At 47.9% G+C, this 13,575-nt stretch overlaps 1 protein-coding gene across 1 annotated transcript in view; it reads left to right on the top strand.

Annotated features, from left to right (window-relative positions):
- Positions 1-8,402: 8,402 nt before the first annotated feature.
- Htra1 (HtrA serine peptidase 1) overlaps positions 8,403-13,575 on the top strand; it is a 49,538-nt gene continuing 44,365 nt past the window's right edge. The window contains exon 1 of the mRNA XM_034505612.2: positions 8,403-8,989. Coding sequence (XP_034361503.2) covers positions 8,404-8,989 — 586 coding nt within the window. The 5' untranslated portion in view covers position 8,403. The remainder of the gene's footprint in view (positions 8,990-13,575) is intronic.

Raw genomic sequence — 13,575 nt, forward strand, 5'->3', positions numbered from 1 at the left:
GACAACTGGTCATCCGTTACACTTTGGCATCTGCATGTGGTTCTGTGTGAACTCATGTTCACCAGAGTCTCATCTCCCAATGAAGAACTCGATCACATGGCAGGCACATTTAACTTTCCTAAAGCTCGTGGGTTGGAGGCAGCCTGCCAGTGCAATCACATGGACTGTTAGTCTTGTGCAGTTGGTTTATTTCGAGGAACCATTTGAATTAGAGATTGTCAGATTAAATCAGATGCATCAGTTTGAAGAGCAGCGGAGTAGCAACCAGCTTGGGGATTGGTGTTGAGGGGTTGAGCTTTCTGTCATGAACAGCCATTGGTGTTTATGATTTGCTAGTAAAAACGACAGCACATCTTAAGGGCATTCAAAGTCTTCCAAAAGATCCTAAACCGTTTCGCCTCTGTACTGACTCTGAGGAAGGGGTTTTGTACAAAAAGCCACCCTGAAGTGAAATGCTACAAGGCCACTGGACTCTCCCTAGCCCACTGGGTTCCTGCCATTAACCTGATCTTCATTCTGATTCAAAGCACCCTTCAACTGAATAACGTATGGAAGGACAGCTTTATTCTAAAATCATGTTATTGAATCCATTGGTTTTTTTAAAAAAAATTTTTTTACTATATATTCTGCAGCAAAGTGATTCTATAAAAACACACCTTGACAGCTGACTGGAATGTGTCCCAGAATCTGGATGACTCCCAGTTCTTTATGAGGACACTGAGAGTCCTAACCCAGGAGGCCCCTTACCCTTAGCTGCCAGTCCTGTCTCCAGCTGTACCCACTGCTCAGTTTGGAATCTTCACACCTAGGGGTATCCACAACACTGACCCTAGGTGCGTCTATCTATCTGGCCAACTCCCCCCCCCCCCCCCAGCCCTGTCCTTGGATATATAGCCCAATCTCTCTTTTTGAAAAACTTACAATATTTTTTAGTAGATTTAATATTTGTCGATATTTATAGGGTCTAAGAGGAACAATCAATATGTGTACATGATGCATTGTGATAAAACACATTGTGAACAGTCTTTTTGTTGTCAAATGCTTGTCATTTCTAAATGTTGGGGACTTTTGGATTCTTCTCGCTATCTTTTTTTCTCTCTCTCTAAAGGTTCTCACTTTTAGCCAGGTGGTGGTGGCACATGCATTTAATCCCAGCATTCCAGATGAAGAGGAAGATGGATCTCTGAGCTCGAGGCCAGTCTGATCTACAGAGTGAGTTCCAGGCCATCCAGGGCTACACAGAGAAACCCTGTCTCAAAAAACAAAACAAAACAAAACAAAACAAAACAAAACAAAACAAAACAAAACAACAACAAAAAATAGAAAAAGGTTCTCACTCTTTAAACATTTTTCAAAAAATAATTTCATTTTATTTGTATAGGTGATTTTCCCCCTGCATATGTATATATGCATATGTATATATATGTATATATGTGCCATGTGTATGCAGTGCCCACAGAGGTCAGAAAGAGGCATCTGATTCTTTAGAACTGGAGCTACAGATGGTTTTGAGCCACCATGTGGTGCTCTAGTTCCCTGAGAGAGCAGCCAGTGCTCTAACCACTGAGCAATCTCCTCAGTTCTCTTGTGTTGAACTATATCATTGTATTAGTCACTCTTTTTATTGTTGTGACATATTTGACAAAAGCAATTTTAGGAAAGACAGGTTTATTTTGGCTCTTTGTTTGAGGGTACAGTCAGTCTGTCATGGTGGGACGTGGCTTTAAGCACGACAGAAGGATCATGGATGGCAGGTCACCTTGTATCACTCTCAGGACGTAGAGAAACAAATGCTGGTTCTCAGTTCATTCCTTTTACATAGCCCAGGACCTCAGACCACGGGTGGGTGGTATTCTATCCTCACCCATTCCCCTCACTCCAACTTCCACCTCTCACCCCACCACTGAATCTTTTTACTTCTATTGAGCCTCTTTGGAAATATCTTTATAGATACTTCCAGAAGTTTGTTTTGTAGCCCAGGCTGGCCTTGAACTCCTGATCCTCCTGCCTCTGCCTCCTTCTGCAAATCCTACCCGTGTGTACCACCACAACCAGCCAGAGGTTTGTCTTGTAAACGATATGTCAAGTTGAAAATCAAGATTAACCATCAAAGTCATTGTCTTAGTTAGGTTTTTACTGCTGTGAACAGACACCACGATCAAGGCAATTCTCATAAAAACAACATTTAATTGGGGCTGGCTTACACATTCAGAGATTCAGTCCATTATCATCAAAGTGGGAGCATGGCAACATCCAGACAGGCATGGTGCAGGAGGAGCTGAGAGTTCTACATCTTGTTCTAAAGGCAAACTTGGGAAAAGACTGGCTTCTCCCAGCTCCTAGGCAGCTAGGACGAGGGTCTTAAAGCCCACACCCATAGTGACACACTTCCTCCAACAAAGCCACACCCACTCTAACGAGGTCACACCTCCTGGGTCAAGCATATTCACACTACCACAGTCATGGAGTGTTATTGCTCACCGTTACTTGGCTATGCTAGGAACACTAAACCTACTCTCCTAGCTAACTCTGCTTTGGCAACTATTTTCTCCATCTCTTTTCTCTGCCCTTCCCAGCCTCCAGTGACAGCTCTTGTACTCTGTTTTGTGAGATACAAATGTGGTTCGCACATATGAACGAGAGCATGTGCTGTCTGCCTGGCTCATGGAACTTAACCAACCCATCCCTTAAAGCCTTGATCTCCCCAGCTCCCATCAAACACCCTCCAGTCACCCTGCGGTTGATCTCTTATGCTCCCTCTAGGCAGTGCAGACAGGTGCTGGCTCCTGTGGCAACTTTAAGTTAATTTAAACTTTGCTAACAACAAAGACTCAGTTTTTTGTTTGCTTATCACAGTTGGGCTGCAACACACTGAGAATACTTCCATTGTTTCTGGGAGTGCTACACTTTGAGCTCCTGAGGGGTGAGCTCAGTCACTCAACGTCCTGAAGAAGTTTCCCTCACAGTGAACAAAACTGAATAGATACCGTATTGCCACAGGGAAGGTGGCCAGAATGCATCTTGTAGCTTCTGATGCTGGAGTGAGGGGGATGAGTGGGAATGGACCTGGTGCTCAGGAGAACGGACACCTAAACCATGTCAGAAGTGCTGTCGTCTGGTGGCAGACCTCCTCTACTAAAGGGGAATGGATGTGTCAAAACGCTTGCCTGCTGCCCCGGGATTAGTGGGCAGCCTGACGCAAGGGCAGTTTGGCAAGGGCCAGAAGGACATAGGAAAACAAATGAAGAAGCTTGGCCCTCATCTTGCTGGAATTGACAGGGGAGTGGAGTATGCACACTGCAGGGAGAGTCAAAGTCAACAATACAACTTTGGTCTGGGGCCTTATGAAGCAGACACACACACACACCCGCTCCAGATCTTTCTCCTGTCGCACAGTAGCTGCTGACGGCCACTCTGAAGCTTCTTTTGCAGAGTAAAGCTTTGGCATCTGTGGTATCTCACCATTCATTATTCATGACTAGATCAAATGCTCAGAATTGAAGATTAAATGTGAGAAACTGGGGTTGAGGAAGAACAGCAGGGGACAGGCCTGTTAGGTCTCAAAGCTTCCCTCTTCCCTCATGGTGGGGGAAGTGGGGACTTCTCTAGGTACCAAGACCTTATGGATGAGAAGTGAGTTTTCATCATGTACTGAAAAGTGCATTAAAAAAGGGGAAAGAGATGGTCTTTATGAGTGACTGCAGATGTGGAAGGCTGAAGAAGGAAAGCAAAGAGGTTTTCTGATGAAGTGCATAAAGTATTAGCTGTGGGTAAGAAGGGTTTAGGATGGAGGGACATCCACAAGGGGCCCTGATAGCAAGCTGAACTTCCTCATTGTTTCCTTCCACGGGTGCACTTCAGATTGTCACACGGATGGATATGCATGCACAGGTGTGCAGACACACACACATGCACTTGGGTGGGAACACATTCTCTCTCACCGCCCCGCCCTGTGAACAAACTCGGGCTCCCATGATCCTCTAGTGAGAGGGAGCCTTTTTGGGAGGATTTGTTGGGACCTGCTTTGGTTTGGGTCTGATTGGAGTGCAAGGTAGATGTTTGGTTCAGTGTGGTAAAGACGGAGGCCTAAGGCAGGTCATAGATCACAGGACTGCAGGTCTCAGGGAAACTTGCGTTCACTGCTGTTTTCCTAAGGAGATTCCCCATGTCTTCAGTGTGCTGAGAGCCATGGAATTAAGAACCAGGAATGTGACCCAAACAGTCCATGCAAAAACAAATCTCAGGGCAAGGAAAAGATGGGGAAGTGTTGATTGATGGGTACTGAACCATAGCTGAACAAGAATAAAGACTGATGTCCTGTGACATACCAAAATAAACATAATTAACAATAATTTATACTCAAAATAGAGGATTTTGAATGTACTATCATAAAGCTCAAAGATTATGGTGAGAGATATATGAATTAGCCTGAGCTGGTCACTATTCAAGATATATATTAAAATTTATAACATTTGCCTTCTAAATATGTAAAAATTGTATGTTCATCAAAATTAAATTAATTTAAAAGTATAAAATATAAAGAATTTAATTTATAAATTTTTAAAAATTTAAAAGAAATTATAGCATGATGGATTTCTATAGTATCCTATAATACAGGATACTATGTTATATAATATCTATAGTAAAACGATATTATGAAAGTACTTTATTAATCTAGATTCATTTATTTATTAATATATTATTATTTACTAATTAGATTTATTTATTTTTTAATCTAGACTATGAAAGCAGTGATTGCCCCCAGGTGCTTAGGACCATGTTTTTCCTTTACTTTCTATAATGAGCAAGTGTTGCTTCTATAATTGAAAATACAAATTGTGTTTTTTTTAAATAGTAGAGTTATAATGCACAATGAGAAAGAATATTTAATCCCACAAAAGGCTTTATCTGAAGCACTCTACAGTCAAAATATTCTACTGTAGAAGCAACTTTCTCTTCCCCCTAAATAATACAACATCAGCATCCTTTATGGTATTTCCAGTAATGACTGGCCTTGGTGGTCTTGTAATCTACATAGGCATTTCTTCCCATGCAAATGTAGCAAGTCAACTACGTCACAGCTTACTCACCATCTTTGCCATTGCTGCCATGAATTGTCATTTATTATAATTTCTGGATAAACCTTTCATTATAAAAAGCCAAAAGTTGAGTGTTAATTCAAATACTGTCAATATGTCTACCTATATTGTTAATCATACTGATAGTAAATTTTCTACATAGCCAAAACCAAACAAACAAAAAACCACTCCCCCAAATACCCCCCTCCCCCCCCCACACGCAAATCTCACCTCAAAGAGGGTAAGAGACAGTTTACTCTGGAGTCAAATATGAGTGGCCACAGCCTGGGAATATGAATTTTGTTTACCACAAATTCCATGTTCCAACATATTCTTAGCCCTTTGATTGGTGAAAAACAGGATTTTTCCAAGTTAATACATTCCAAAGGGCTTTTTATCTGACATAGAGGTGGGCAAGGAATGGCTATTTAGGTGTCTAAAGATATCCCAAGATAAACTGTAATTAGGTTCTGGACCTGCAGCATTCCAACCCCTCCACATTAGTTAAGTTCTGATCAATCAGCCTTGCAGATACAGTTTCTTTCCAGAATTCTCTTTTATGGAACCCAAATCCTCCAAGCAATTCCTCAAGTCACATAAATGCATATGGAGGGAGAAGAGCACTCCTATCAGAGAGAAGAGTCGGGCAGAGACAGACAGACTTCAGGTAGAACGTGGTTATGAAATACAATGCAGTGAGGGTGGACCATGGCCAATTTGTAATAAAACCTGAGTCCAGAAGGGAGGGAAAGAGGGAGGGAGGAGGGGAGAGAGGGAGGGAGAGAGAGAATATGAATATATTTAGCTTAGGGAGAGGGACACATGGTTCTATGTGAACAAGCTGCAAAAGCCAAAGCCATGTGGAGGAATTAAAGTCTAGAATTTGGAATCAAATTTACAGACAAACTATACATACATACCTCAGGAGTATGTGTGTGTGTGTGTGGTGTGTGTGTGTCTGTGTGTGTGTCTGTGTGTGTGTGTCTGTCTGTCTGTCTGTCTGCACTCTCTGTAGTCTCTGGTCCTATCTGGCCCTAATCTGTTGCAAACTTACAGGCAGGATGGTTAAGCAGTGTGGGGAGGGAGACCAGACAGAAAAAAATATGGCTTGGAGAAAAGAAAAATAGGAAACAGGGAATCTCTTTCCATTTCTCTGATAGCTCGCCGCAGTATTTGTAAAGGTCCCGAATAAAATTAGGATCAAGGATGCTGCTGGATTGATTATACAAGGGCTATTAAGGCCAACTCGGTTGGAAAGGCAAATAAATTTAGGACCTTTCAGGTCAGGTTTCAGATGTAAAGGCTGGAGGTTTCCTAAGAGGGATCCCAAGGGGCAATGAGCAGATATGGAAGACATGATTGTTGTGGATGAGAGCATGGAAGGAAAATGTCACTGAAGTCTGCAGTTGTGGGCATCCCCAGGACTCCAGGGGAGACAAAATGAGGACCAAGCCACTCAGTGGGTCATCACCACACACAATGGGGATCAGAGGCCTCACCTAGCTAAGCCAGAGGCAACTCAATGCCTGGTACCAGGGCTTTTGTAGCGGGCAGGAGGCTCTAACCACAGGAAAGGGTTGAGAAGCAGAGTAGCAAATGCCAAGAGAACCTAGGGGAGATGTGAGGTTTACAGGCAGCTCCAAAGTGGGGGTGGTGGAGGAGAGCAGGAAGGGGCACAATAGTCTGGTAGGGCCTAAGAAAATTGCATGTTTGCAACAGAATGGTGGGGTGGGGTCAGGTGGAGAGGGTCCACCACAGCCTTGCAGACTGGCTGGGAGTATCTTCGCCTCCAAGAGATTCAGAGGAATGCCAGATATTCAAAGGTCACTTCCTCGGACTCAGGAAAGATCGGGTGTTGAGCCATCAGTGAGCAGGAGAGCGCGGTTTCAGGTGGAAATAGGGTCCCAGTGTGTGGCTTAGAACCAAGAGAAGAGCACAAGCACCAGGAAAGCCCTAGTAACAGCACCAACGTCAGGAAATATAATGCGTCAAGGGTGAGCCCATGTCAAGGTGTGTCCCTGAGAAGTTCATGCAACAGACCTGGTGTAAAGGGGAGGTGATAGGCAGAAGGGGAGAGGAGTGAACACCCGAGGAAGGGGTCAGAGGAGGATTAGTAGACATGTATTTTTCTGTAGGATCTGAGGATTGCAACCACAGACACAAAAGTACTTGGTGTGTGTGTGTGTGTGTGTGCGCGCGCGCGCCCCGCGCCCCGCGCCCCGCGCCCCGCGCCCCGCGCTTGCTTCTCTTGTCCCTTGATGGGAGGGACTCCCTGGGACTTGGAAGAAGTTGAGGGTCACCTGGGGGACTGCTTTGAGGGGAGTTGTTTTAAGTATGCCTACTGGAAAAGGAATTCTGCACAAGAGAGAAACCTGTTGTAGGTTAGCTCCCTAGCAGCGACTCCTCCTTGCCCCAAGGTCCGCCCACCACCCTGGGGTGTGTCACGGTAGGGTGCACGGGGGCCGCTCTGGTGAGTACAGCACAAACCTTAATTCTCTCCTCTTCCAATACAAGATTTATGTGTACTGTGTTGGCCAGCGTGTGGGTCAGGCCCAGAGGTCTGCCTCCAGGGTCACAGTTGCTCTTTCGGATGATTCTTAGATTCATCTCAGTCCCCAAAGTCACTGAAACCCTCCTGTAAGAATTCAAAGGAAAACATCTTGTTTTGGGACACCTTGATTTGCCGGAGCACTGGGACGGCAGGCGCGGGCTGGGCGCTTCTATGTCGTAACCACACATTCCCTGACAACTCAGGGTGAAAAAGTACAAACCATACAAAGTCTAGCGGCCACTGCATGCTGTCATAGGCCCTCCAGGTACCAACCCCAGATAACCGCGGCGTGCTATGGCATGCACTCCACCGAAAACAACTTTTAAAAAGCAGCGTTAGGAAGGTTTTGCACGGTCATTTGCCTCTGCTTTTTGCTTTTCCCACTTGAAACTAGGTCTGGGCACTGGGTTTCTGCCAGTCTTGCTGACGCTGCCTTCCCGTGGCGGCGTCAAGTTCACAGCCACAGTCCCCCATGCTGGGCACCGGTCCATTGCAGCTGTGGCCCGGGTCGTTGTGACCGCCCTCCGCGCTGGACGACCTGGGAACTTTCCCAGGCGATCGCCCGGTGCTAGGCAGGTTTTCCTCTGCTAAGTGTCACTTTGGTTTTAAGGTCTTCAATCTCTGAGGAAAAAAAGCCTAGATTGGGAAACTGAGCCAGCCGGAGGGTGGAGTCGCGCGCCGCCCCGCCTCGTCCCCCCGCAGGCAGTCCCCGATCGCCCCCCCTCCCGGGAGCGGTGCCCGTCCCCCTGGCGCTTCGTCACTGCCGCTAGGCCAATGGGCTTGACGTACGGCCGCGCACACTCGCACCCGCTGTCCCCAAGACCCCGGCACACCGTCCCGAGCGCAGTTTTTTCGGTTGTGGTCCAGCCCGTGGCCGTCGGAGTCGCCATGCAGTCCCTGCGTACCGCGCTCCTGTCTTTGCAACTGCTGCTGCTGGCGGCTCCCTCCTTGGCGTTGCCGTCGGGGACCAGCCGCTCGGCCTCAGCTGCCACCGTCTGTCCCGAGCACTGCGATCCCACCCGCTGCGCCCCGCCGCCCACGGACTGCGAGGGTGGCCGCGTCCGCGACGCGTGCGGCTGCTGCGAGGTGTGCGGCGCGCTCGAGGGTGCAGCGTGCGGCCTGCAGGAGGGTCCTTGCGGCGAGGGGCTGCAGTGCGTAGTGCCCTTCGGGGTGCCGGCCTCGGCCACAGTACGACGGCGCGCACAGGCTGGCCTGTGTGTGTGTGCCAGCAGCGAGCCGGTGTGCGGCAGCGACGCCAAGACCTACACCAACCTGTGCCAGCTGCGCGCCGCCAGCCGCCGCGCCGAGAAGCTTCGCCAGCCGCCGGTCATCGTCCTGCAGCGCGGCGCCTGCGGCCAAGGTACCCGCCCTGCACTCCTGGGTGGCTCCCCACTCTCGCCAACTCAGCCCGATCAGTCAGGACCATCGGGAGGGGATGCGGAGGGCCAAAGAAGCACTGCCGGGTGTTCTAGGCATCCAGTCACTAGGGGAGAGAGACCCGGCTCAATGTAGTTGTGTTTCAAAAGGCTCCCTCGGGCCCTATTTGTGCGCCAAGCATCAGGTCGTTCCGAAATGCCAAGCAGGTGCTTTGCGCGCTTTGGTCCGGCACCCCCTGGCCGGGATGACCCGGCATCCCTCAGGGGAAAGTCGCATAGCAGCACCAGGGATCTTGGCAATGTTGTGACACATGGCCTTGGGACCACAAGAACTCCTGTCGCCTTCTCTTCCTTCCTCCTCTCTGTTGCTCCCTTTCTTCTTGGAACTATCCAGGCAGTGTTTTTCTTGTAGAACTTCTTGAAAACTTTCACTTTGGGGAGAGGGAACAGCTCTGCTCAACTCAGCTAGCCCGGTTCTCACCTCGTTTCCTTAAGTAGAAACCGATTTAGTTACCCTGATCCTCTTCCGGTCTGGTCCGTTGATTTGAGTCAACTTTACAAAAAAGCCTCGCAGCTCATCCTTTGGTTCTTTTACCTGAACTCAACCAAGTAGTGGACTGCAAAACTTGAGGTAGAGGAGGGGCCCACTAGGGATGACGAAAAATGCACCCTCTTCAACTTCCATGTGTGACCTTTCTGTACCAAGAGCTGGAGGTGGTGATGGTGACAGAGTGAAGGAGCTTGGAGAACTGCCCAGCTCCTGCAGGACCTTCCAGAGAAATGCTTCAGTTAAATCCAGAGATACCCTGTGGAAAAACTGTAAATTCAGCCTGGCCACTCCAGCGGTGTGGGGACTAGCCAGCTGGGCTCCGGTGCACTTGGCTTCAGTTACAGGGCTCCTGCCCAAACCTAGCACCTCCCCTCGGGGCATGTGGTGGGAAGAATAGGAAAGCACGGGAGAGAGGGATTGATCTAGATTTTTCTTTATAGGAATATGGTACCGTATGACCACTTTGGATCTGGCAAAACTTTATTCGAATGGACAGGAAAGTACTCCAGGTGGTGTAGGAAGAGGTGGGCTGATATATTCTTACGGCCAGAGCACAGGGCTGGACCTCAGCCTTAGGAAACTCAGCCTCCTTAGAGAGAAGAAAGTTGTTTTGTTTTGTTTTGTTTTGTTTTTTCCAGAGAGCAATGATCCATGGGTACCTACTAAGTGTCAGCCCATGTGACAGGTGAGTTACCCGGTGACTCTATTTGGTCTCACAGCTTCTGGAGGGGGAAGCTTCTGGCTTTGTCATTGCCTTAGACGAGGTGGAACTCAGAATGAATAACTTGTCCAAGGTCGCTTAGCTGTCACTTGAGCCTCATTCAGAACAGGCCAGAGCTAGACCTCAAAGCTGTGGGAGATGCTTCAGGGGGCTGGAGCGGTTGTCTCACCTTGGGGAGAAGTAGAGAGACCATGCAGTTGCTGAGTGGACACTTTGAGGTTGAGAATAGATTGGTGTTGCAGGAGATGGTTTGAGATAGACAGAAGTAACCCACAGTGGTGGCCCACAGTCCCCTGGGGAGGAAGTAGTGTGTCACACGGGCAGACATCCTGGAGTAGTTCTCGAATAGGCACTGTTCAGAAGGGGTCTAGTGTAGGACAAGCCTAGAGGAGGAAGGCAGAAGGTAGGAGTCTTGCTACTTTTACAAGAATCTGAGTGTGTACCGGTGACATTAAAAAAAAAAAAAAAAAAAGCACATTTTGGTGGAAAACAAGATAGCTGTTACTGTTTGTAGTCTCGATGCACGAGTTACTGACACCAGCAGAGGCCAAATACTTGGCTGGTTGAGTTGCTTTGGGGAGACAGGTCCCTCTTTGGCCATCAGGGCCTCAGTGGCCCCTCAGTGTGGAGACAGCCACAGGAGGGAGTGGGCAGCCTTCGCCTCTCCTTTTGTAAATATCTGCTGCTCTGTATCATGTCTGACATAGTGTGTCTGTGTGCCCGGCACTTAGGAACTGCTAGTTAAGTGGATGGATGGATGGATGGATAGAAAGATAGCAAAAGGAGTACACAGTTGACCCTCAGCCTTGCTTCACCCTGAATTGCCATCTGAGACCGTCCTAAGGTATCTCTAGGAGCAGACTCTAGGAGTCAGTGAGCTGCTTTCATTCAGTCCAGTTCTGGCTCCTGCTTTCAGAGGCTGGTGCCCAGGGCAACTAGCTCACTTGATGTCACAGCTGAGTAAGGAGAATTGGCTGCCTGCTCCAGGGCAAAGTGTATGTGGGAATGGCATTGAAGCTGTGTGGACACAGAGAAGTACCCCCGAGTAGAACATGAAGGGAATCCACTGTGAAAACACACTGAAGTCAGGTTCTGAGGCAGGATCTCAGCAGAAAGCTCAGGAGACAGGTGGGAATGTGGTGGGAGGCGATGTCCAAGGCGCTGCTTTGGGGGTCACGACGGCCCTTTGGATGGAGAAAATGCCATCACTCTGCACAAAACTTGTCTGTAAGTCAGTTAAGGAAAACTTCAGAGAACATATCTTGCTTGGAAATATAGAGAAACCATCAGTGCTTCAGGGTTTGGCTGAGACATGTACAAGTATACCAGAAGACAAGGATCTGTTATTATTGTTGACCAGGAGAATACAAGAAGAAATCAAAAATGAATGGATGTGGTCGTTCACGCCTGTGATTCTGGCAGGAGCTCCAGGAGTTAGAGGCTAGTTTGGGCAACAGATTAAGACCCTGTGTCAAATTTAAAACAAAAAGGTGTAATCATATAGAGTAACAGCAACAAAGGTGCCATATAATAAATACTGCTGCTTGGGGCATCAATTTACCAGGCCTTTGGTCCTGCTAACAGTGCCAGTTGTGTAATTCTCCCGGTACAGCTGACCACACATAGCAGCACCTTGAGCCCATGTGTGAATCCGCTCCATGCTGTTGACAGAGCAACGGAGATTAAAAACCAGATCCAGCTAAGTAGCAGCTAAGAACTGAAGTAAACAATGCTCCAGATGGCCATGGCTTTGGGACGACGAGGGATGACTGTCTCCTTCAACAGGCACAGGAATCAGGACAAAGTTGCCTTTAGTTACTGGCCAAGGGGAAGCCCAGAGTATAAGGGGTTGTAAAAAAGATGTCTCCAAGCCAGAGTCCCAGACTGTAAACTGTTCTTGGGTAAGAAGGGCCCTTCTGGATCCTGAGACATTCCAAAAGACTAACCAACATGTGAGGTGCTGCATCTAAAAAGCCAGGAAAAAGACTGTGGATAGGAGAAAACTAGTCTGTCCATTCCTTACTCCAGGAAAGCCAGTCCTATCCAAGATTTTCAAACCGACAAGTCTAGAGGTCTCCAAGCCTCATGTGGGGCCAGAGGGGGGCTGGAGGGGGACAGCTAGAGGTTTTTGGAAGTTTCCCCTCCTGGCCTCTCACCCCAGAGCCTCTGAAAGCAGAGGCTACAGAACAGAACTCTTGGTGGCATGAACTGTTTGTAAAATGGACTTTATTTAGGTGGCTTTTTTATGTGAACCTTGAGCAGGCTGTCACTGTGAGCTTTAGTGCCTGCCTGGCCTTGCTGGACTCAGAAGATTCAAGAGGCAGCATAAAGTCTGGCCCCCACCCCCACCCCCACCAGGGAGCTCACATTCCTGGAGACAATTTTCTTTCATCTACAGGGCAAGTTTTGCTATTGGCAGTTGGATGCATTTTTTGTCTCTTAAAAAAAAAAAAAAAACAAAAAAAATTGATACGGGTGGAGATGAGGTTTCCTCTTAGGACAGGGTTGGTAGAAAGCATGGAGGTTTCTGCCATCCTAAACTGTCTCCCTGGCCTTTGCACAGCCCATCCCACTGGCCGGTGTCTTTCTTCCCTTAGTGCTCTGATGCTTTGCTAAAATGTTAAATAGCAAAGGCTTGATAAAATTAGTAAGTTAACAGGATGGAAAGCCAGGCATTTAGTTTACTTTATCCCATCCCGGAAAGGAGTAAATACATTGCCTTGGAACTTGAGTGAGATTGGTCAGGGACGGCGGGACTGTGAGCTAGCTGGCCAGATACCTCAGCATGGCAGGATGAATTCTGAGTTGGTTTGGAGCCGGGTGATCCTAGGCAAATTCTGTGTCTTGGCTTCAGACATCAGATTTTCCATGAGCTTATGTTTCTCACGGACAAAGCTCTGGGCCCGGAAGCTGTGAGGGAACAGTCACGCTTGGCAGTGCTTTGAGTACCAACCCCTGGCTCTGGCCTGTGTGGGGCCAGACTTGACTGGTACCAGCTTCTCTTTCTTTCAGGGTTACAGCAGTGAAGGGCCTGGGTCAGTGGTTTCTGAGAACCCTTTTAATGAGAGTGGCTTGTGAGTCTTGTAAGGAAACCACCAGTCTGTGAGGAGAATGTGCTCCTGTATCCTTTTCAAAGACTTGGATGCCTTAAGAGATGCTCCCCGCCTTACATTATGATGGATAAAGCCAAGTTTGGCACTGAAGGGATGCCCCCATCTTGACCGTAGCCACCTTTACTTCAGCTTTCAGTCAACTTATGGGTCATTCTGGGAGTCAGTGGGAGTCACATGCCCACTCCC

The sequence above is a fragment of the Arvicanthis niloticus genome, chromosome 1 (assembly GCF_011762505.2).
Source record: "Arvicanthis niloticus isolate mArvNil1 chromosome 1, mArvNil1.pat.X, whole genome shotgun sequence".
Classification (NCBI taxonomy): Eukaryota; Metazoa; Chordata; class Mammalia; order Rodentia; family Muridae; genus Arvicanthis; species Arvicanthis niloticus.